Source organism: Schistocerca piceifrons, chromosome 6 (assembly GCF_021461385.2).
Source record: "Schistocerca piceifrons isolate TAMUIC-IGC-003096 chromosome 6, iqSchPice1.1, whole genome shotgun sequence".
NCBI classification, from domain to species: Eukaryota; Metazoa; Arthropoda; class Insecta; order Orthoptera; family Acrididae; genus Schistocerca; species Schistocerca piceifrons.
The window spans coordinates 381,999,423-382,025,635 of record NC_060143.1 but is presented as its reverse complement, the minus strand read 5'-3'; the positions used below and the strand labels follow the sequence as shown (position 1 = coordinate 382,025,635).

Genomic DNA, 26,213 nt, shown 5'->3' with positions numbered 1-26,213 from the left:
CGCGCACCTAGGCGCAAACAGTATTCAGCGGAATACAAAGTAACTGTGGTAGAATCGCAGCGGCACGAAATACAAATTGTCGGAAGAGGAAAAATGGTTCAAATGGCTCTGTGCACTATGGGCCTTAACATCTGAGGTCATAAGTCCCCTAGACTTAGAACTACGTAAACCTAACTAACCTAAGGACATCACACACACCCATGCCCGAGGCAGGATTCGAACCTGCGACCTTAGTAGCAGCGCCGTTCCGTATTGAAGCGCCTAGAAACGCTCGGCCACAGCGGTCGGCTACTGCTTCTTTAATGCCCATTTTACTTCTGTTGTCATTTGTCATAGAATTTAGCAAGGAGCATTAGTATTGTATTTATTATCCCAATGTTTGCCCTTAATTGCCTTTTCGATTTATCTATCACCATCATTTTAGTTTTGTTTTTATCTTCAGTTTTTGGTTTTTGAAAACACAGTTCATATTCTTTAAACATCTGCTAAGACTACTATGTCATCAGAAAATCGAATACAATGTAGACGTTAAACATTAACGTTGATCACTTTACTCCAAGGGGGCTCACGCGCCTTTTCTGAGTTCCCGCGTGTTTCACACGGGTACTCGAAGTAATACGGCCTATTCTTCCCTCCAAGGCTGCAGTTTATTACCTGTACCCTTTCCTCCCTGTCTTTGTTCATTCCCTCCGTAGCCTCCTACCCTTCTCTCGCTGTTCTTACTTACGTCGACCGGGCTATCCACCTGGTTTCTAGTAGTTTGTTCCCCTTGCCTCTTCCCTTTCATCCTTCCTTTTTGGTCCCCGTATGGGGATGACTCTCACTTCTAACTTTTCTTTCTTAGAGGAGCCGTTTGAGGAGAAACTCCCTCCCTAGCACCTACGCCCCCTTCTTCCCCTCTAACTTCCAAACCATAGCCCCACCCCCTGCTAGGTCTGCAGCATGTATAACCAGTGCATGTGGTGGCGTTGTTATGTGCCCATTTTGCTGAGCCCCCTAATAACACAGGGGCCACTCTTACGATATCTGAGCTGCTACCTTCCCATGTATACCTAGTATTGGATTCTTGTCATTCTGGGGCAGCAGAGCTCCCAGCAATGGCCGCCATGCCAGATGGCCCTTGCTGTGGCAGAGTGGCGCCCATGGGGATAGCCCTAGACTGGAGTGGATGGTGTCAGGACAGATGCTTTGTGTATGAAATGTATTAAGCTCCAGAAGACTGTCCGTTCATCGAAGGCGGTCTCTTTGGTTGGTGATGGGTTATTTAATGCTGCTTCTTACGATATTCTGATCTTCCATTCCCTGACTACATTCTGGGAAGGATGTCTTGGGGAGAAACACTTTCCCCGCTACCTGGTCTCCTTTAGGACTGATGGGGGTATGTTCATCGCCAACAAGTCATTATTGTTTGTGGAGAATATCTAAGACAAGTTTGGCGAAGTGGAATCCCTCACAAGGGAAACTCCCCATCGCACCCCTTTCAGATTCAGTGGTAAGATGACCCAGTGGATAGCCCATCAAAAACTGAATACAGATCAAGCATGAAAATAGGAAGGTGTACTGACCTGCGAAAAAAGAAGCAAAATAGAAACAGTGAATGGTCCAAACTGATGATGTGCAACAATGACCGAATGGCAAGAAACGTGGGGTTCTGCTTATGTGGTCAATATGCTGGTCTCCAAGGAGGGAGGTCGGTGTTAAAATCTCCCTCGTGTCCCATTTTTTTTTCTTCACAAAATTATGAAGTTTCCGTCTGATCATTGACATGTCTGTTCTCCTTCAGTTGTCTTGGCTGTTGTCATAGCATACATTGGTTATGAATTAGTGTTGTGGTAAGAATATATTACAATCGCAAGTAACTGACGAAAAGTGAGAGCAGGCGAGGTGACACACAGACTTCTTACAGAAACGAAAACATCTAATAGATGGGTATGAACTATTTTACAACAAAGGAATTCAAGAGGCAAACTTCCAAAACGTAACGCAAGATTCATAACATGTTGTACTTGCGTAGAACAAATAGGATGTACGTAAATCTCGCACCTCGCTGTTGTAATCGGACATTACACAACGACACAGACAAATCTGAATACTGCGAACAGACTCGTCAGTGACCGGACAGAGAGTTCATAATTTTGTTGAAAAAATTGCATGAGGGAGATTTGAACATGGAAGCTTTGTAGTCCAACACTGTGACTGCATAACCACGACGCCGCAGGTATTTGAATTAGATCGATATTGCCAAATTGCACGTGGACCGTTCACTGTTTCTAATTTGGTTGTTTTTTCACAGGTCAGTCCACTTTCTTCTTGTTTTCAAGCCTATTCTGAGTTCCGCTTTTGGCGGGCTATCCACTGGGTCATCTTACCACTAAATCTGAGGGAGTTGACAGTAATATGCGGTCAGGTTAGCTATTGATCAAAACTTCTTCTGCCGCCCTTGGTGCTAGTGATCGTCTTGGCGACTTCGTGGTGTCCACTACGTCTCACCAGTCTTTGAGTATTGTTCAGGACTAATTTTTCATAGGCACTTCATCCTTCAAGCTGATGAGGAACCCCAGGCCACTCTGAAACAACACGCTGTTTATTCTGTTCCGTGTGTTCATAAAGGTAGTAAGGGCAATTGCACCAATACCGACGCCTTATTCAGGCGTCTGCAGGAGATACCCTCTTGGAGGCAGTCAAAGTTACTTGTTATTAGTGTGACTTGAAGCTTTATGTCCCACCACCCAAGAGATGTTTTCGTTGTTTGTGTTTCAGGCACAAGTCTTCTTGCCATACAGTGGACCCTCTGTACGGTAGATATGTACACCCACTCCACGAGGGGAGCCCTTTGTTCCGCCACCCTTGAGTGTCCACAAATGTCTGTTAATTGTCGTGACAATCACCCTCCATGGTCGCCAGATTGGTTCATAAGAAGGAAAAGAATATACAGTAGCACAAGTCCCTTGATTGTTTATCCTACACTGAGCCTCATCAGATGTATGATTGAGTTCACCCTTTGTTCATGACATCTAACTCCACCTGTTACATCGTTCCCTCCCCTCCCCCCTCCTTCTTACCCCTGTCTCACCCCGCTCTCCCCTCCCCCTCCCCCTCCTCTTCTCAAAGCCTCCCTTTCAGGCGCCACTCCCCCCCCCCCCCCTGCAGATACGTGATCCCCTTCTTTGGCACCCGCCACTGATGGGGTTCCCTCATCGTGCCCCTCCCTGCAGCGTCTCCCAGGTCATAGGTCTGCTGCAATAACTCAGCTGTGGGACCCATAGTCTGTTCGCCCCAAGTTTTCCCACTATCTTTCAGTTCCAGATCTTGCAGAAACCTGTTTCCCCTCCATGCTCTGGCCCCCCTGGTCCTATGAAAGAGAGAAGAAGAAACGTAAGCCACAGGACAAGGCCCCCATGGTGCCCCTGGGGATGCTTCCAACCTAAGTCTGATCTCTTGTTTATGGATGCCACCCAAATAATGGTGAGTGTGGCATGATTGTCTCCAGTCTGTTTGTCTCTTATTTGGATCCCCATTCCATACTTATTCACTGGAACTGTGATGGATATTACCGTCATCTCCTAGAGTTGCAATCCTTTTTCCTTTTACTCAAGATCTTGTGTCAATCTCTAGGAATCTCATTTCACTGATGCTCACTCACCAAAAATTCATGGATTCTGTGGTTTCCATTGTAACCTCCTCGGCACTTTGAGGGCTTCCAGTGTCATTTGCACTTCTGTCTATACAGTCTTTGTTAGTGCATGAACGCCCTCATACATAGTGGAAGCATTGAGTACGTTGAAGACGGGCCATATTCAATACGTACAACAGCCAAGAGGGAATAATAAGAGTGGTCGACAAGAACGAAGTGCTCGTATTAAAAAGGGTGTAAGACAGGACTGTAGCCTTTCGCCCCTACTGTTCAAACTGTACATCGAAGAAGCAATGATGGAAATAAAAGAAAGGTCCAGAAATGGAATTAAAATTCAAGCCGAAAGGATATCAATGATATGATTCGCTGATGACATTGCTATCTCAAGTGAAAGTGAAGAACAGTTACACGATCTGCTGAACGGAATGAACAGTCCGAGTACAGAGTATGAATTGAGAGTAAATCGAAGAAAAACGAAGGTAATGAGAAGTAGAATAAACGACAACAGCGAGAAACTGAACATCAGGGTAGTCAGGAAGTGATGAAGTTAAGGAATTCTGCCTCTTAGGCAGTAAAATAACCAATGACGGAGAGAGCAAGGAGGACATCAAAAGCAGACTAGCAATGCCAAAAACGGCATTCCTGGCCAAGAGAAGTCTACTAATATCAAATATCGGCTTTAATTTGAGGAAGAAATTTCTGAGAATGTACGTCTGGAGTACAGCGTTGTATAGTAGTGAAACATGGACTACAGACGAGTGTTGAAAATTAGGTGGACTGTTTAGGTAAGAAATGAGGAGGTTCTGCGCAGAATCAGAGAGGAAAAGAACATGTGTAAAACACTGATACGGAAAAGGGACAGGATCATAGGACATCTGTTAAGACATGAGGGAATGACTTCCAAGGTGCTAGAGGGAGCTGTAGAGGGCAAAAACTGTAGAGGAAGTCAGAGACAAGAATGCACCCAGCAAATAATTGAGGACGTAGGTTGCAACTCCAACTCTGAGATGAAGAGGTTAGCACAGGAGAGCATTTCGTGGCGGGCCGCACAAACCAGTCAGAAGACTGAGGACAAAAAAAGTCGCGGGTGATGCATGTGATGGATTTCTTTCTCAGTACTGCGGTCCATCCTGAAACAAAGGTCTACCGTGGCCCTTAGTTCTGTTCCTTGGGTCTTCATTTTGACAAAAATCTTAATTGGTTTCCCCATATCTGCCTTCTGAAGGTTGGCTGTTTTCATGAAATCAATGTCTGCTGCCTTTCCCGCACCTCCTGGGGTGTGGATCATTCTAGCCTTCTCCATCTTTTATCAAGCATTATATCTGTCTCGTCTGGACTGTGGCTTGCCGCTTGCAAACTGTTTCTCTTGGCCGTGGATCATCATCATGGTATCTGTTTAGCCACTGGTCCCTTTTGCACTAGCTCTGTCGATAGTCTTCTGGATAATGCTGGGATCTATTCCCTTTTGGATAGATGGTCCCAGCTCTTGATTTCTTATGCCATCTCTGTCCACTCTACCTCTGCTCACCCCTCCTATTCTTTTTGGAGCTTCAGGTCGTCACTCACCCTCTGCTCCCTCTTGGGTAGGTTTACTGGGTGTGCTGTGCCTCGATTCTCTCCACCACGATTTCCATCGCCCCTCCTTGCCTCTGTTGTTTGTTCATCACCTAGGTAACTAAGTGGACAATTTCTTTTCATTATAGTTTTACGATCTGTGCTAAACACGTTTTTGTTATATCCTATTGTACAGGGTGAATCGCTGCGCGGGATTAGCCGACCGGTCTAGGGCGCTGCAGTCATGGACTGTGCAGCTGGTCCCGGCGGAGGTTCGAGTCCTCCCTCGGGCATGGGTGTGTGTGTTTGTCCTTAGGATAACTTAAGTTAAATAGTGTGTAAGCTTAGGGACTGATGACCTTAGCAATTAAGTCCCATAAGATTTCGCACACATTTTTGAACAGGGTGAATCACCAAGATGTGCGCCGCAAATACTGCGGAAATGGAAAGTGCTAGTGATGTGCGGTTTTTACAGAATGGATGGGTACTCACGGGCTCGTATTGTTAGCCATAAACAGATTGTATTAATACATACATGTGCATAAAGCACCTTTTTTAAAGGGAAAAATGCCTGTTGGTATTGACAGACTAAAAACAGAGTAAATTAGAACGTCAGTGGTGTTTGTTGCAGGATTCTAGAGCGAGACTTTTACGAGATATAATATTGTGAAAACTTTCCACACCAACACTTGTTTGTGCTATTCAACCTTCGTCGTTGCTGTTGATAAGTTACAGTATGCTTGTGTGTTCCTTGAGTGCATTGTGACCTGATAGTGGGATAGTCCAAGAAGTAGGTCGTGAGTGGACAACGGGATTTATCAATGTAAAGAGAGTGTAGGAAGAATGCAGTAAGTTTGTGTACGATGTATGTTACAAGATATCTCAATAGACGTCAACGTTCTCGGCAATTATTTATTAACTTCTTCAAATAGTTACGTGCAAGTGGTAGTGTAACACCTAGAGAACGTAATTGAAGGAAACAAGTGATGACATAAGAAGGAGAAATTAATTTTCTTGCTGTTGTTGTAGTTGATCCGAACTTTATCTCCCGCGCGAGCGCGAGGAAACGACATGAGTCAGGCAAGTGTCCTAATTATTCTTCTTCAGTTCAGGTGCCACCCATATCACATCTCTCGCCATCAAAAGCTGCTTGGAAACGATTATGACAATCGTGTTAACTTCTGTACATGGGCATTAAGGCAGATGTATCATGTATCTTGTTTAGTGTTGACGCTACATTTACCAATCATGGCGAGGTAAAACGCCGAAATACGCGCTATTGGTCTGTTCATAATCCTCGTTGGCTTCGTCAAGTGGAACGTCAGAGTCCATAGAATGTAAAAATGGGGTGTGGGATAATGAACCATAAGCTCATAGGCTCGTGTTTCATAGACGGAACTCTAAACGAGGAAAAGTATCTCAGCCTCCTAACAGACCATCTTCCACGGATGCTACAAGACATTTATGTACCAACATGATGGTTCTCCATCCCAAAGTGAACGAAATACTACAGCATTTCTTCGCGAATTATTTCCAAATCATTGGACTGGACGCAGAGGACCTGTACCGTGGCCGGCCCGTACCCTATATATGATGCCTGTAGACTTTTTTCTGTGGGGAAAGCTGAAAGACGCTCTCTAAAAGGACATACCAACAACACCCAGTGCAAGGCAACTACGTATTACTGCAGCATGGTTGGACATCTGCGCTGAAATGCTAGCAGGTGTGCAGCAGTCGTGCCATACCAGACTGAAAGCGTGTATTGCCGCTGCCGGTGGTCATTTTGAACACGAGCTGTGGTGGTCAATTGTCTCGTTACTGGTCGGAATTCAAGTAAGTAGTGTGTGCACTTTCGTTGTTCTTTACTGTGTGCTACCATAGGTATTGTACATGTGTCGGTGTGAGAACTTCTCAGAGCATGTCGTCTCGTAAAAACTCGCATTAGAATCTTGCAAAACAAAATCACAGCTGACATTCTAGTTTACTCTAGTTTTAGTTTGAGAATATCAATAAACATTGTTCCATTTAAAAAAGTGTATATCTGGACAAAAAATACACTTTATAATATTTTTGTAATAATCTGTTTATTGGTTAACAATACGAGACCCTGACTATCATTCGCTTCTGTGAAAACCGAACATAATAGCACTTTAAGTTTTCGCAATATTTGCTGTGCAAGTTTGAGGTGATTCATCCTGTGTAGTTAAGATTTTACCATTAAATAAAAACTTGAAAATAATTTTAGACTGAAAATAAGATGAATTTAGCTAAAGATTATTTGATTAGGAATGGAAAAAAGGAAATGGAATATAATGTGAGGATTCCCGAGAACAAGTGCCATTATAAATGCGAGAACGTCAGTAGTAAATTTCGAACCAGTCGCCTCTGCGTGGCATACTGATTTCTAACCGTAGTGACTGACTGTAGGGAGGTATTTCCGAAAGAAAATTGAATTGCTGCCTTTTGTCTTTCTTCTGTGCTATTCTGTTCTAATTACTGTTCAAATTTGCTCTAAATCCTTGTATCATGCGACTGCATGCATACCAACATGATCCAAAACGCCGCGCATACAAACGGGATTTTCCGGTGCTCATACCTCTGGTTCTATCTAGGGTCAAGTTTTTTGCATAGCCCTTCGGCGAATATGTTTCTCTTTACTAAAGACTGTGACTGAAAAGTGGGGTACCATCTGCCTCATTCTACCTTCCTCAGCACCTTTAAAAATTTTCGCAAGAATTTATGCATGTGAACATATGCTTTTTATGTTGAGAGAGAAGGAGACAGCGCCAGCAGGTAAGAGACAGAGAAGTAATCAATACTGGAAGGTAGCAGAAACTGGTTGTGGTATAGAAAGAGCGAAGGAGACGATGGCAAGCAAGGAGAAAAGTAGGCATAGAGAGAGTAAGTGCTAGGAAATTAGTGAAGGAGACAGTGCCAGTGAAAGAGGAATAAAGAAAAGTAGTAAGTGGAAGTGGGTGCGAGCCAGTGATAACGACAGTCTATGAGAATGACAACATTAAAGAGTGAGATAATGACAGTGAGAAGATTATAAAAGACATCATATTTACGCCAGTGACTGTAACACTTTAATTATTTCACGATTGCAATTTCGACCTTAGGCCATTATCAAGTGAAGATGTTATGGCTATCAGGCCATGTCAACATCTTCACTTGATAATGGCCTAAGGCCGAAATTGCAATCGTTAAATAAATAAAGTGTTACAGTCACTGGCGTAAATATGATGTATTTTGTAAAGTCCTACATGACTGTGGATTCCAGATATAAAAAGTTAACTAACAGTGAGAAGAGAGAGCAGCAGTGGGAAGGAATGAATGAGATAGTAGCAGTAAGAGAGAACAACACGGAGACACCGACAAATGTTTCAAATTGCTCTAAGCACTATGAGACTTAACATCTGAGGTCATCAGTCCCCTAGACTACTTAAAGCTAACTAACCTTAGGACATCACACACATCCATGCCCGAGACAAGATTCGAACCTGCGACCGTTGCAGTTGCGCTGTTCCGGACTGAAGCGCCTAGAACCGCTGAAGACACTGACAGTGAGGAAACAGTAGTAGTCGGACAGAACGAAGCAGACAGTGACAGCTGGACAGCCACAAAGAGAGAATGACAGTGAGTTGGGCCGAATTATTGAGTGATTAACGGGCAATTTGGGGTGCATGGTCGTGAGAGACTTGCAGCTATGGACTAGATAATGTTAGGGAGTTACAGTTAGGGCAGATTGTAGGTATGACAGGTGAATTGCATGTTAAAAAGAGTGCGAATATGTTGGCATGCCAATATTTCTGCGAAAATTTTTAAGGGTGTTGAGCAAGTTAGAACGAGGCAGCTGGGACCACACTTTTCAATCAGTGTTTTAATAAAAAGAAGCGTATTCCCCTTTTTTGTGCTCCGATAGGAGCATTTTTCCGCTAGTGGTCTAGATGTGTTATTTCTTGGAATCTCCTGAGCCGGCAGCTCTCTGTTAGTTGTCAATTTGTCGGTATTGTGTGCGCCATTTTGCTTCCACTGTATCTCTCATTAATTATAAACTGTCATTGTCAGCGTCATTGTTTTCATTCTGTTCAGTGTCGGATACTTCCAATGGTCAGGTTCATCTCTCGTGTAATTGCCTTTCTGGTTCCGCTGTACGGTCTGGCTTCTATGTTTCTGCATACAGTGCACGTGTTGTAATGTCAGTGGCTCTCTTCAGGTCTTGGCATTTGTGTGGGTCTCTTTGTAGGTATGGCGTGAAATTACTTTGTCAACTCTGCAGGTGTAGTGTACAGTGTAGAACTTATGCACAGACGTTCTTGGTCCTTCACAAGAACACTCTGTATACTGACCGAGGCGCATTCGATAAATCTGATTTAGGTAGTGGCTAGGGCCTATTGGAAAGTTCAACATGTCTCGGCTGGGGTCTGCAGTGTGCATATTCAACCACTCCCGGATATCTGCAAAAAGCTCCACAGCCTTTGACACAGGTTGTCCACTAATGATAAGTCGCATTTAATTGGCGTTCGTTGCTAAAATCATGCCCCTTAAACCACGCGGTCTTAGGCGCCTTGCCATGCATGGATGCCTCCCCATGCCTCGCCCCCCCCCCCCCCCCCCCCCCGCCTTCGCTCCACACCGGTCGGAGTTTCGAGTCCTCCCGGGTATGAATCCGTGTGTTGTCCTTAGCGTAAGTTAGTTTTTAGATTAAGTAGTGTGTAAGCCTAGGGACCGATAGGCTCGGTAGTTTGATCCCATAGGAACTTACCACCACCACCACCACCACCACCACCACCACCATGCCCCGTAATTTCCATTACTTTATCTGGTCCACCCCTCTGCAGCCAGTATGTCACAGCTCGTTGACGGATTGTTAGGTGTGCCCGATATTTTCCGTGCACAACGAACATCGCTTCTACTGATGTGGTGATGTCTCAGCTGAACACTTCCTTGACATCGCCTAACGACAATAGTGATCTTTGAGGCTGCGATACCGGCCGGAGTGGCCGAACGGTTCTAGGCGCTACAGTTTGGAACCGCGTGACCGCTACGGTCGTAGGTTCGAATCCTGCCTCGGGCATGGATGTGTGTGATGTCCTTAGGTTAGTTAGGTTTAAGTAGTTGTAAGTTCTAGGGGACTGACGACCTTCGAAGTTAAGTCCCATAGTGCTCAGAGCCATTTGAACCATTTTTTATGTCAGGGCGCATTGTCATCCCGACTGTCTCCGTCTCCGAATTGTTCCCCTTCTGCATCTAACACACAGTGGTGTAAAATTTGATCATATAATTTCGCATTTAGTGTATTCTTAAAAGCAATAAGGGGATCATACACTAATCACGAGAAACACCGCACACCGAAACACCACCACCGCTGTACTTCATTGTTCGCTTTCAGTTGGAGGCTGTTAAGCTTCTGCCAACATTTGCTAAACCTAAACCCTTGCAGTCGACTACCACAGGGTACAGTGCGATTCATTATTCCAAATTACTCGTTTCCAGTTATCAACTGTCCAGTGGCGTAGGTCTTTACACCACCTCAGTCGTCGGTTGGCATTTTCTACTCAACAATGTGGCATATGAGGAGTTACTCAGCTTCTTTTGAACTGCCTACGCAGAGGCATGGCGCTGGCTGGACTACTGGTAGAACTTCGAAACTTAAAGGGTAATTTCGTTTGCTGATTTCATGCGATTTTTACCACCACTCTCCGCGATGCTCGACGGTGCCTCTCCGTCGGTAAATGAGGTGTGCCTGGTCTCCGTTTAGATGTGGCTGTTCCTTCGCTTTTTTACTTCACTCACATCACAGACAGTCAAATTGTGTATTTATAGAAGAGTTGAAATGTCCCTGGTGGATTTGTTACTCAGGGGACGTACAATGACTAGTTCACTTTCGAAGTTATTGACGTCTTCTGTCTGACGTATCGTCGGCTGAAGTGGCCGAGCGGCTCTAGGCGCTTCAGTCTGGAACCGCGCGACTGCTACGGTCGCAGGTTCGAATCCTGCCTCGGGCATGGATGTGTGTGATGTCCTTAGGTTAGTTAGGTTTAAGTTGTTCCAAGTTCTAGGGGACTGATGACCTCAGCTGTTAAGTCCCATAGTGCTCAGAGCCTTTTTTTTCTGACATATCCTGCTACTTCACTTCTGACAATTCTCCCCGCCTTCTTTCTACTGGCGATATCGACACTCCTGACACTTGGTGCTCGAACATTATGAATTACCTCGAAGAAAACGGTCTATTGATGCACAATCAACATGGATTTAGAAAACATCGTTCTTGTGAAATACAACTAGCTCTTTACTCGCTTGAAGTGTCGAATGCTACTGACAGGGGATTTCAGACTGATTCCGTATTTCTGGATTACCTCAAGGCTTTTGACACTGTACCACACAAACGGCTTGTAGGTGGAATTGCGTGCTTATGCGATATCATCTCAGTTATGTGACTGGACTCGTGATTGCCGCGCGGGATTAGCCGAGCGGTCTTGGGCACTGCAGTCATGGTCTGTGCGGCTGGTCCCGGCGGAGGTTCGAGTCCTCCCTCGGGCATGGTTGTGTGCGCTTGTCCTTAGGATAATTTAGGTTCAGTAGTGTGTAAGCTTAGGGACTGATGACCTTCGCAGTTAAATCCCATAAGATTACACACACATTTGTACATTTTCCGTGATTTCCTGTCAGAGGGATCACAGTTCGTAGTAACTGGCGGAAAGTCATCGAATAAAACAGAAGCGATTTCTGGCGTTCCCCAAGGTAGTGTTATAGGCCCTTCGCTGTTCCTTATCTATATAAACGATTTGGGAAACAATATGGTCAGGTTGAAAATGGTTCAAATGGCTCTGAGCACTATGGGATTTAACATCTGTGGTCATCAGTCCCCTAGAACTTAGAACTACTTAAACCTAACTAACCTAAGGAAATCACACACATCCATGCCGGAGGCAGGATTCGAACCTGCGACCGTAGCGGTCGCGCGCTTCCGGACTGAAGCGCCTAGAACCGCTCGGCCGCAACGGTCGGTAATATGGGCAGGCATCGAAGGCTGTTTGCAGATGACGCTGTCGTTTATCGACTAATAAAGTCGTCAGAAGATCAAAATAAATTGCGAAACGATTTAGAAAAGAAATCTGCATGGTGTGAAAATTAGCCGTTGACCCTAAATAAAGGAAAGTGTGAAGTTATCCACATGAGAGCTAAAAGTAATCTGTTAAACTTCAGTAACGCGATAAATCAGTCAAATCGAAAGGCCTTATATTCAACTAAATATCTAGGAGCTGGCCTTGGTGACCGAGCGGTTCTAGACGCTTCAGTCCGAAACCGCGCCACTGCTACGGTCGCATATTCGAATCCTGCCTTCGGCATGGATGTGTGTGATGCCCTTACGTTAGTTAGGTTTAAGTAGTTCCAAGTTCTAGGGGACTGACCACCTCAGATGTTAAGCCCCATAGTGCTGAGAGCCATTTGAACCAATACCTAGGAATTAAAAGTTGGGGTTGGGTTGTTGTGGGAAGAGACCAAACTGCGAGGTCATCGGTCTCGTCGGATCAGGGAAGGCCGGGGAAGGAAGTCGGCCGTGCCCTTTCAGAAGAACCATCCCGGAATTTGCCTGGAGCGATTTAGGGAAATCACGGAAAACCTACATCAGGTTGGCCGGATGCAGGATTGAACCATCGTCCTCCCCAATGCGAGTCCAGTGTGCTAACCACTGCGCCACCTCGCTCGGTGAATTACAAATACTAACAACTTAAGTTGGAAAGAACACATTGTAAATATTGTGGGGAAGGCTAACCATTGACTACGTTTTATTGGCAGGACGCTTAGAAAAGTAACAGATCTACTAAAGAGACTGCCTACACTAGGCCTGTCCGTGCTCTTTGAGAATACTGTTGCGCGGAGTGGGATCCTTACCAGACAGGATTGACGGAGTACACAGAAAATTTCAAAGAAGGGCAGCACGTTTTGTATTACCGCGAAAGAGGGGATAGAGTGTCGCTAAAGCGATACAGGATTATGGGTGGACATCATTAAAACAAAGGCGTTTTCGGTGCGGCGAAATCTTCTCACGAAATTCCAAACACTAGCTTTCTCCTCCGAATGTGAAAATATTTTGTTGATGACGACCTACACAGAGAGAAACGATCACCATTATAAAATAGGGGAAACAGAGCTCGTACGGAAAGATATAGGTGTTCGTCCTTTCCGTACGCTATATGAGATGGGAATAATAGAGAAATGTGGAGGTGGTTCGATGAACCCTCTTGCAGGCACTTAAATGTGATTTGCAAAGTATCCATGTAGATGTACATGTCGGTGGTGAATTCCGGATAATTTTAATCAGGTTGCGTGTAATGACTGGTCGACGTGTGTGGTAATTATGAGATTTTATTAGTTTATCAAAGAGACCTTTGGAGAAAAGAGAACCACTTGTATGAATATCAAGAGCTCAGATGGGAAGCCAGTTCTAAGCAAAGAAGGGAAAGCAGAAAGGTGGAAGGAGTATATAGAGGGTCTATATAGGGGCGATGTACTTACGGACAATATTATGGAAATGGAAGAGGATGTAGATGAAGATGAAATGGGAGATATGATACTGCGTGAAGAGTTAGACAGAGCACTGAAAGACCTGAGTCGAAACAAAGCTCCGGGAGTAGACAACATTCCATTAGAACTACTGACAGCCTTGGGAGAGCCAGTCCTGACAAGACTCAACCATCTGGTGAGCAAGATGTATGAGACAGGCGAAATACCCTCAGACTTCAAGAAGAATATAATAATTCCAATCCCAAAGAAAGCAGGTGTTGACAGATGTGAAAATTACCGAACTATCAATGTAAAAGGTCACAGCTGCAAAATACTAACGCGAATTCTTTACAGACGAATGGAAAAACTGGTAGAAGCCGACCTCGGGGAAGATCAGTTTGGATTCTGCAGAAATGTTGGAACACGTGAGGCAATACTGACCCTACGACTTATCTTAGAAGCTAGATTAAGGAAAGGCAAACCTACGTTTCTAGTATTTGTAGACGTAGAGAAATCTTTTGACAATGTTGACTGGAATACTCTCTTTCAAATCCTAAAGGTGGCAGGGGTAAAATACAGGGAGCGAAAGGCTATTTACAATTTGTACAGAAACCAGATGGCAGTTATAAGAGTCGAGGGACATGAAAGGGAAGCAGTGGTTGGGAAGGGAGTAAGACAGGGTTGTAGCCTGTCCCCGATGTTGTTCAATCTGAATATTGAGCAAGCAGTAAAGGAAACAAAAGAAAAGTTCGGAGTAGGTATTAAAACCCATGGAGAAAAAATAAAAACTTTGAGGTTCGCCGATGACATTGTAATTCTGTCAGACAGCAAAGGACTTGGAAGAGCAGTTGAACGGAATGGATAGTGTCTTGAAAGGAGGATATAAGATGAACATCAACAAAAGCAAAACAAGGATAATGGAATGCAGTCGAATTAAGCCGGGTGATGCAGTTCTGAAAGTATTTGTATGGAGTGTAGCCATGTATGGAAGTGAAACATGGACGATAAATAGTTTAGACAAGAAGAGAATAGAAGCTTTCGGAATGTGGTGCTACAGAAGAATGCTGAAGATTAGATGGGTAGATCACATAACTAATGAGGAAGTATTGAATAGGATTGGGGAGAAGTTTTTGGCACAACTTGACTAGAAGAAGGGATCGGTTGGCAGGACATGTTCTGAGGCATCAAGGAATCACCAGTTTAGTATTGGAGGGCAGCGTGGAGGGTAAAAATCGTAAAGGGAGACCAACAGACGAATTCACTAAGCAAATTCAGAAGGTACTGGGAGATGAAGAAGCTTCCACAGGATAGAGTAGCATGGAGAGCTGCATCAAACCAGTGTCAGGACTGAAGACCACAGCAACAACAACATCAATAGGAACTATAGTAGACAGACTGGGATTCTCGGCGAGTGCAGCGCCAAGTGCGAGTGTGTCGGCTTCCATCGCTATCTCTTCTCCAGGCCCCGCTGACGCCGCTGGCGTGAGCAGTCTGGATTATCGCACTAGCCTTGAAAACAGCTGCAGGCGTAACCTCCTTCCGGCGCTGCCATACGGAAAATTTCCTGCAGTGCGGCGCTCCTAATGAAAGCTGTGGCCCCACTAAGACACTGCTGGTATTTTCGTTCCAAAAAATTGGTTTTAAATTGTACATACCAAAAAAAGAAACTATTTTAGCTTTCGTCAATTTTTATCACTATACAATAACCAAATTACACTGCTATTATTTACTCTTTCAGGTTCATAGAAGTACTAAAAATATCGTCTTCTTCTTAGAGAAGGTTTATTTGCCTAGATCGCAGAAATTAGACGACTACCTTCAACAAATTTTAATTGCCATTTGCAGATCATCTGCACTACTGGTCATTAATATTGCTACACCATGAAGATGACGTGCTACAGACGTGAAATTTGACCAACAGGAAGAAGATGCTGTCATACGCAAATTATTAGCTTTATCAGAGCATTCATACAAGGCTGGCGCCGGTGGCGACACCTACAAAGTTTCCAACCGATTTCTCATACACAAACAGCAGTTGACAGGCGTTGCCTGGTGAAACGTTGTTGTGATTCCTCTTGTAAGGAGGAGAAATGCGTACCATCACGTTTCCGACTTTGATAAAGGTCGGATTGTGGCCTATCGCGATTGTGGTTTATCGTATCGCGACATTGATGCTCGCGTTGGTCGAGATCCAACATGGAATCGGTGGGTTCAGGAGGGTTATACGGAACGGCGGGGATTAATACACTGCCCGCTATTGTGATGGGAAGGCACGCGTGGGCGAAATGCGGTTGGAGACGAAAATGTTGCCACTGGCTAAAGTCCAAGTGTTGGATCATCTGGTTGTGGATGAAATCTAGGCCTGGGGCTGTGCCGTGTGAAGAAATAAGGGACTGCAAGAACGCCCATTCAGTGATGTGTTCATTATAGCGTTCAGCGTGGTGGGGGTTGAAATAGAGGGGGGTCTGTTCAACTCTGCGTTTTTATCAGAGAAAGGCAGCAGGATAGGAAAAGGACACCGATTATGTAACAAAGTGTGTAACGAGGTGGTCTGCAAGGACCAGTGCTTCAGTGCACAGAGTACCCTGGACAGTTGATTGTCGCTGGCGGCCCACAAGGCTACGTAGCTTGGACCAAACCCGCGAGGAAGGGCCATACATCCCCAGGGAGGAAACACAGCGCGCCCCAGCATTCCTTTTTTTTTTTTTTTTTTTTTTTTTTTGGTCATTAGTCTACTGACTGGTTTGATGCGGCCCGCCACGAATTCCTTTTATGTGCTAACCTCTTCATCTCAGAGTAGCACTTGCAACCTACGTCCTCAATTATTTGCTTGACGTATTCCAGTCTCTGTCTTCCTCTACAGTTTTTGCCCTCTACAGCTCCCTCTAGTACCATGGAAGTCATTCCCTCATGTCTTAGCAGATGTCGTAACATCCTGTCCGTTCTCCTTATCAGTGTTTTCCACATATTCCTTTCCTCTCCGATTCTGCATAGAACTTCCTCATTCCTTATCTTATCAGTCCACCTAATTTTCAATATTCGTCTATAGCACCACATCTCAAATGCTTCGATTCTCTTCTGTTCCGGTTTTCCCACAGTCCATGTTTCACTACCATACAATGCTGTACTCCAGACGTACATCCTCAGAAATTTCTTCCTCAAATTAAGGCCGGTATTTGATATTAGTAGACTTCTCTTGGCCAGAAATGCCTTTTTTGCCATAGCGAGTCTGCTTTTGATGTCCTTCTTGCTCCGTCCGTCATTGGTTATTTTACTGCCTAGGTAGCAGAATTCCTTACCTTCACTGACTTCGTGACCATCAATCCTGATGTTACTACTTTTCATTACCTTCGTCTTTCTCCGATTTACTCTCAAACTATACTGTGTACTCATTAGACTGTTCATTCCGTTCAGCAGATCATTTAATTCTTCTTCACTTTCATTCAGGATAGCAATGTCATCAGCGAATAGTATCATTGATATCCTGTCACCTTGTATTTTAATTCCACTCCTGAACCTTTCTTTTATTTCCATCATTGCTTCCTCGATGTACAGATTGAAGAGTAGGGGCGAAAGGTTACAGCCTTGTCTTACACCCTTCTTAATACGAGCACTTCGTTCTTGATCGTCCACTCGTATTATTCCCTCTTGGTTGTTGTACATATTGTATATGACCCGTCTCTCCCTATAGCTTACCCCTACTTTTTTCAGAATCTCGAACAGCTTGCACCATTTTATATTGTCGAACGCTTTTTCCAGGTCGACAAATTCTACGAAAGTGTCTTGATTTTTCTTTAGCCTTGCTTCCATTATTAGCCGTAACGTCAGAATTGCCTCTCTCTTCCCTTTCTTTTCCTAAAGCCAAACTGATCGTCACCTAGCGCATTCTCGATTTTCTTTTCCATTCTTCTGTATATTATTCTTGTAAGCAGCTTCGATGCATGAGCTGTTAAGCTGATTGTGCGATAATTCTCGCACTTGTCAGCTCTTGCCGTCTTTGGATTTGTGTGGATGATGCTTTTCCGAAAGTCAGATGGTAAATCGCCAGACTCACATATTCTACACACCAACGTGAATAGTCGTTTTGTTGCCACTTCCCCCAATAATTTTAGAAATTCTGGTGGAATGTTATCTATCCCTTCTGCCTTATTTGACCGTAAGTCCTCCAAAGCTCTTTGAAATTCCGATTCTAATGCTGGATCCCCTATCTCTTCTAAATCGACTTCTGTTTCTTCTTCTATCACATCAGACAAATCTTCACCCTCATAGAGGCTTTCAATGTATTCTTTCCACCTATCTGCTCTCTCCTCTGCATTCCCGTTGCACTCTTAATGTTACCACCGTTGCTTTTAATGTCACCAAAGGTTGTTTTGACTTTCCTGTATGCTGAGTCTGTCCTTCCGACAATCATATCTTTTTCGATGTCTTCACATTTTTCCTGCATCCATTTCGTCTTAACTTCCCTGCACTTCCTATTTATTTCATTCCTCATCGACTTGTATTTCTGTATTCCTGATTTTCCCGGAACATGTTTGTGCTTCCTCCTTTCATCAATCAACTGAAGTATTTCTTCTTTTACCAATGGTTTCTTCGCAGCTACCTTCTTTGTACCTATATTTTCCTTCCCAACTTCTGTGATGGCCCTTTTTAGAGATGTCCATTCCTCTTCAACTTTACTGCCTACTGCGCCATTCCTTATTGCTGTATCTATAGCGTTATAGAACTTCAAACGTATCTCGTCAGTCTTTAGTACTTCCGTATCCCACTTCTTTGCGTATTGGTTCTTCCTGACTAATGTCTTGAACTTCAGCCTACTCTTCATCACTACTATATTGTGATCTGAGTCTATATCTGCTCCTGGGTACGCCTTACAATCCAGTATCTGATTTCGGAATCTCTGTCTGACCATGATGTAATCTAATTGAAATCTTCCCGTATCTCCCGGCCTTTTCCAAGTATACCTCCTCCTCTTGTGATTCTTGAACAGGGTATTCGCTATTACTAGCTGAAACTTGTTACAGAACTCAATTAGTCTTTCTCCTCTTTCATTCCTTGTCCCAAGCCCATATTCTCCTGTAACCTTTTCTTCTACTCCTTCCCCTACAACTGCATTCCAGTGGCCCATGACTATTAGATTTTTTTCCCCCTTTACATACTGCATTACCCTTTCAATATCCTCATACACTTTCTCTATCTGTTCATCTTCAGCTTGCGACGTCGGCATGTATACCTGAACTATCGTTGTCGGTGTTGGTCTGCTGTCGATTGTGTTTAGAACAACCCGGTCACTGCCCTACCTTCCTATTCATAACGAATCCTACACCTGTTATACCATTTTCTGCTGCTGTTGATATTACCCGATTCTCATCTGACCAGAAATCCTTGTCTTCCTTCCACTTCACTTCACTGACCCCTACTATATCTAGATTGAGCCTTTGCATTTCCCTTTTCAGATTTTCTAGTTTCCCTACCACGTTCAAGCTTCTGACATTCCACGCCCCGACTCGTAGAACGTTATCCTTTTGTTGATTATTCAATCTTTTTCTCATGGTAACCTCCCCCTTGACAGTCCCCTCCCGGAGATCCGAATGGGGGACTATTCCGGAATCTTTTGCCAATGGAGAGATCGTCATGACACTTCTTCAAATACAGGCCACATGTCCTGTGGATACACGTTACGTGTCTTCAATGCAGTGGTTTCCATTGCCTTCTGCATCCTCATGTCGTTGATGATTGCTGATTCTTCCGCCTTTAGGGGCATTTTCCCACCCCTAGGACAAGAGAGTGCCCTGAACCTCTATCCGCTCCTCCGCCCTCTTTGACAAGACCGTTAGCAGAATGAATCTGATTTATTATGCCGGAAGTGTTCGGCCGCCAATGCTGATTATTTATCAAAATTTAGGCAGTGGCGGTGATCGAACCCGGGACCGAAGACTTTTTAATTATGAATCAAAGACGCTGCCCCTAGACCACGGGTACATTCCCCTATACTATGCTTAAAAGCGAGGAGGGTGGTCTGTGAAAGGTGTCGGTTAAATCAAATGGGTCTAAGCACTATGGAACTTAACATCTGAGGTCATCAGTCCCCTACACTTAGAACTACTTAAACGTAACTAACCTAAGGACAGGATTCGAACCTGCGACCGTAGCAGTCCTGCGGTTCCGGGCTGAAGCGCCTAGAACCGCTCGGTCACAACGGCCTGCTCGTTTAAATCGCTGCAGCGCCCATCGGCGGTCCTGGACAGAGATTGCTGCATTCTTTGTACACCACGATACCGGTCGACGACATGAGACAAGTGGATAGGGGGATAGCAGTGCCAGCAGCATGAAAAATTGTGGCAGAGACACCCTGCATGACTGCAATTCGAGAGAGCGGTGTCAAAGTGTACAGCAGATGTATACAAGCATCAAGGGGCCCTGCTGAATGCCCAACGTGCGGGCAGGGGAACAATAGAATCACCGGTAAGTGGTTACTGTCACAAAGATCATGGGATGACCAACGTAGGGAAGCCACAAGAGCAGACAGGTGGTCCTGAGATTGATAACAGTAACGGTGCCATGGGCAGCACTGAAGTGGATAGGGGAACTGTCACTGAGAAGACACAAATCAAAGTCTGTAATGAGTTGGCCAATTAGAAGACCCCTACCCATCGAAGCAAATCCACCGACTAAATAAAGGACATACAATGGATTTTCTTGAACTGGAGATATATTTACATTACAGAAAATATGAAGATAAAATATTAAATGAAAAACTGGAAAGCGAATCAGTGAATTTCGTCAGATGTTTCGATAATATACTTAAATAAAAATAGTAAAACATAGGAATAAGCACAATTGTAAAATCAATATAAGTAATTCATGAGCCAAATTGTTAAGATAAATAACCTCTGTACAAAAACATATCATAATCTGTGGAAGACCTATAATGTTACCTCTGTGAACTATCTGTAAGAAGATCTTTGTAACTGTTTTGTTTATATAGCTATTTTCGATGTGTAAAGTGTACAACAAGTTGTGTGTGTTGTTAGGTGTGTGTGAGACTCTACACAAATGGACCATTAGAAAACTGTATGTACAAATTGTTCTAAATTTTAGCCACTAACCTCACAAAAAGAATTGATACCCAACTAAAAATCGCTAAAATGAAGCAGACTCACACACACTGACAACATCAAAAGAAATGGCTTCATACACACCAAAAAAGCGCACTTGAAAATGGGAATTATTTCGCGAAACGCGTCGTGCGAATAGTAAAATAAAGAAAAATCGTGACTGGTAGCAGAAGATTTATTTATTTATAAACAAACCTATTGTATCTACAGTCGCAGGCTTTCAAAAACCATTTATAGTAGATCAAATCAGATCTTTGATTGTGTTTTAATTTTCAGTTTAATACCGGGTCCAACTATGTTCCTACGAATATTGCCTTCCTTAGGGTCCTAGAAGTGCTCCGAAATCTCTTCCCAATGACCCTCAGTTCAGTGCCCTAAATTTCGAATCCGGTGGTGGTTTACATAAATGTTAGTACAACTGATGCGGATCTCTTTAAATTAATTATCATGGCTCTTAGTTGCGAATGTCCTACGTACCAAATTCGTAAGAATCGCGTGCATGTAACTACGCTGATACAGATCTCCTACGGTACTCAAAACAGGTCAGAACACTGTTGCAGAACGAACAAAGACAAGCATATCATATTTAAAAGAAAGCAAAATCAGCAAGACTCGTGATATTTTACAGAAGTTGGAAATTTAGCGCGGACTTTAGTAGGAATGCTTTTAACACTAATAGTTTGAACAAGTAAGCTCTGTCTAGAAAATCTGCAGAAAATCGAAAGAGATTCTGGTCGTATGTGAAGTACACCAGCGGCAATACGCGATCACTATTTTCACAGTGCGATAGCAGTGGTTACGCTTGCAATGTCAGTCCCTATACAGCGGAGTTACTGCACCGTTTTCCGAAAGTCCTTCACCAATGAAGACGAAGTAAATATTGCAGAATTCGAATTCAGAATAGCTGCTAGCATAAGAAACTGGGAAGTCGATGTCTGGGTGTAGCGAAGCAACTAAAATCGCCTAATATAGGCAAGTCTTCCAGTCCATACTATGCAACAACTAGGTTCATTTCGGAGTATACTGATATAACAGCCCCAAACTTAGCAAATACAACCGCTCGCTCGAATAAAGATCCCTACGTAAAAACTGAAAGGGTGCATAGGTCAGTCCAATACTCAGGAAACAGGAGAAATCCGTTGAATTACAGACCAATATCAGTGACGTCGATTTGCAGTAGAATTTTGGAACGTATACGTTGATCAAACGTTACGAATTACCTCGATGAAGACGATCTATTGAGACATAGTAGGCACGGATTCAGAAAACACGTTTCTTGCACAGCACAATTAGTGACTGCCGCGATTTTAAATAGACATCATCTATCAGATGTAGAAACACGCCTACAAACTCCATCCTCTTGAAATAATGAGTGCCATCGACAGATGATCTCAAATTATTTCTGTATTTCCAGAAGGTATTTGATGTCGTTCCTGACAAGCGCCTTCTAATCGAACCGCGTGCTTATGCAGTACCATCTCAGATGTGCGACTGAAAGGTACAGTTCGTAGCATTGGCGTAAAGTCACCGAGTAAAACTAAAGTAATACGTGGCATCTGCAGGCAGTTTTATAGATCCTCTGCTGTTCATATGTATAAGTGATTTAGTCGCAATCTGCACAGCCCTTTTAGATTGTCTGCAGATGATGCTACGGTTTACCTTCCATTAAAGTCGTCAGAAAATGAAGGTTAACTGAAAAATGATTTAGGCGTGATATTTGTATGGTGCGAAAAATGGCAGTTCGCTCTAAATAATGAAAAGTATCGAGTAATCCACATGGGCAACAAGATGAATCTAGTAAATTTCGGTTACACGATAAATCACAGAAATCTAACGACTGTCGATGCAGGTAAATACCCGGGGACAACTATTACAAACACTTTAAACTGCAACAGTCGCACAGAAGATGTTGTGGGGAAGACAAAACAAAGACTGCGGTTTATTGGCATAACAATTAGATGCTACCAGATCTAGTGAACAGACTACCTACAATAAGCTCGTCAGTTCTCTCCTGGAATTGCTGCGCGGTATGGGAATCTTGCCTGGTAGGACTGACGGAGGACATCTAAAAGTTCAAGGAAGGGCAGCTGGTATTGTATTATCACTAAATAGGGAAGAGTGTGTGGCGGATATGATACACGAGTTGAAATGACAATCATTAAAACAAAGGCGTTTTTCGTTGCGGCGAGATCTCTTCAGTCATCAGCTTTCTCCTCAGACTGCGAAAATATTATGTTCACGCCCTCTTACGCAGTTACTTCCGTGTGTTGCTTCTCCATAGCACCTGATCAGTACGGGTGGGGTGGGGGGGTAGAAGTTGGTAACTTTGTGAGAGACAGAGGAAAACTTTTCTCATGTGTGTATGTCTACTTCCATTTACCTGTGTTAACAGCTACGTACACTCGATATTATTTTTGTACACTTTACGGCAAAGTACCTTTCGAATTACCAGTATATAAGTTTCATTGGTCTCCTTGTATCAGTAGTATCAAAAATCGGTGTTTCAATTTTCGTTGTTAACTTATTAATATTATGACGTGAGATTACACCGGATGGTTTGAGGATATGGTCACTTTGTAAGATACGAACCAAATTTTCCTCCACCGTGTGTGAGTGATGCACATTACGTTGTATTTATTCGAGATGAATTTCCATAACGTTTTGTTTCCAACTAGAGGAGGAAGATTCACCAGGAGTGTTTCCTATCCCATTTCAAATATTAATATTCGTGATCACTTGAACAAAAGATATTCTCTTTGCTGAACAGGAAGAGGAGTTTCTGTTCCTTGGCTAGTGCAGTGTAGTTAATATACGTCATTGCTGAAAAGGAACTGGTTGACAGGGTCCTAAGTACTTTTTTCCTTATTAACAGTTAAACATGGATACTTGAGAGAGTGAAGATGTTTCATCTGTCGAATCGAAGTGCGCACACTGACGTTCGACACATCGAACATTTGCTATGAGTCTAAGATGTTGCTCTGTGTTGTAAGATGTTAATCTAGATAACAAAATTAAATATTTATTTCCAGCAGTGGGCTTCCGTGTGTCCAAATACTCAGTTTGGGATTCTCCGTAACATCTCTAGTTTCGATCCTCTGAGTTTGAGATATCCTGTGTAGCCTGTGCTGTCCAGCCTTACCCTAGTTCGAAGGATTATCCGGAGACGTTTGGCCACATAGAATACATATAAAATTTACAAAAATTTCGAGACTTATCTTTGCACTAATATTAACAAATTAATTTTCTCTTTGCAGGAGATAGAAAATCGTCCCAATATTGCTGAAAAACTCTTGCCAATAACGAGAGAAGAATGGGCATTTCTGGACTCTTCGGCTTCGTCGTAAAAGGTAAATTCTATAAGGTCGTGGATCTACAAAAAATCGCTGAAGAATTTAAGAAGAAAAGCGGAGAAGATCCTGTGATCGCCGTCGATGGATCTGCATGCATGTGGCATATATACGAGCCGCTAGATTTTCTTCGTGGAGGCCAGTACAAGAAATTTCGAGACTATTGCGCGAATTTTGTGCAACGGTTCCGTGACAACGGCATTCATCTCGTGTTTTTCTTTCACGGCGTCCCAGTAGAAGATGAGATACACACATGGACGGACAAAAAGAAAGATAAGACGATGTTTGTCAGCAACCTGTTCGGCAGTCTGCGTTTAGGAATTATGCGAACTGACAGCAATCTGAGAACGTTACCGGAAGCAGTCATCCCGGCCGCCAGAGTCATATTCAAGGATCTCGGCTGCAGAGTCTATCTGTCCAAGGGCAACTGTAAGCATGACATTGCCAAATATGTATCGGGCACTAAACACTGCATCGGAGTGCTCACAAACGACTCGGACTTCTTTGCAATGAAGGGTGTATCGAGTGTGCTAACCTTCAGGAATCTCGAGAAAGATGGTAAGCTGAAGACGTACCAGTTTCGACCAGTTGACATCGCAACTCACCTAGGCATAGAGCAAGAGCACATGCCAACATTCGCAACTTTCGTCGGTAATGACTTTGTCAGGGCGGACCTTCTATTCACGGCACATGGCAATCTGAAGAAGCGCTACCCTGAAAAGACTACTAATATCGAGCAAGTGGCAGAAATGATGAAAGACGAGGACCCATGCGATGTCGTGAACATGTGTAAAATTGTCTTCCACGGCAAATGGAGGGACGCCCTGCCCATGGTGGAGGCGGGCATTCGCAGCTACAGTTACGAACCGACCAGCTGGGAAAAGCTGGTCGCGCATGTTGAAGACAAGCACAGCTCGGGCGAAATTCCGGGGACGCTGCTGTCCGTGATGAAGCGCCAGGTGTTCCGGATCGGTGAAGTGCTGGAGGACTTGTCAGAGACCAAACAGGACTTCCCACCTACGGGCCTCGTCCTGCGACCAATGCGGGCCAGGATGTACACAGTTCTACTGTGGGAGAGCGACTGTGGCCTGTGCCGCGTGACCGAGTATCTTCTCACCGAAACGGGGAAGGTTTGTACCTTGCTGTGTGTTTGCAAAATATTTCTAACCAAAACGAAGGCTATACTTCGATTAAAGTAACTTCGTGACTGACAGATGCCGGTGGTTTGGAGTGGGGTTGCAGGCTCGTACACAATATGCAATGTTCTCACGCTGTCGACAGTTCCGCCCAAAACAAATATCACAAAAAAGAGAGGAAGAGAGTACCACTTGATGTCTGCGTCGCCTGGTCCCCTCCTGCCGCTTGAATTTTGCGTCACCAGACAAGGCACTGCAGCGAAGTATAGCTCAAACAATTTATTTTCATGACCTGTTTCGGTCAAACCAGTCCATCTTCAGGACCAACAATGCCCCTTCCAGACTAGCCCTCTTCATACTTTATACGATTTTAAGGTCAGTACTTGGACATCAGTTTTCTGAAGCAGAAATGCAACAAGCTTATTTTACTCAGGTTGTGATACAAGGCACCTTTCTCTCCAAATCATTTCAATCTCTCTTGATAAGTTACCTGATCCACCTGATCCTCAGCAATCATCTGTCTACTACTTGTCCACGTTCGTTTCCCCTGAAGCTCTGTTCCAATCTGCGTTTTATGTTCTCTTTACTTCGGCCGTGGTGAGCTATTTTGCTGCCCAGATAGCAAACACATCTACTACTTTTACTGTATAGTTTTCTAATTTAATTCCCTCTAAATCGCCTGCTTTAATTGAGTTACCCGCCACTGCCACTGTTCCACTTTTGTTTTCATTCATCTGACAGACACTTTTGAAGACATTGTCCATTCCCTCAACTGATATTCCAATGTCTTTATTATCTGTGGCCTCATCTAAATGGCATCGTCGAATCCCAATATTGTTATTTCAAGTCCATGAACATTAATTACCTTCCCAAGTTCTCTCATTAGTATCCTTACTGCTTTCTCGATCAACAAATT

At 43.8% G+C, this 26,213-nt stretch overlaps 1 protein-coding gene across 1 annotated transcript in view; it reads left to right on the top strand.

Moving 5' to 3' along the window:
• The window catches only part of LOC124802497, an 85,561-nt gene that overhangs the window by 22,188 nt on the left and 37,160 nt on the right, over positions 1-26,213 (top strand). The window contains exon 2 of the mRNA XM_047263315.1: positions 24,069-25,291. Within this exon, the coding sequence (XP_047119271.1) occupies positions 24,125-25,291 (1,167 nt within the window). The 5' untranslated portion in view covers positions 24,069-24,124. The remainder of the gene's footprint in view (positions 1-24,068; positions 25,292-26,213) is intronic.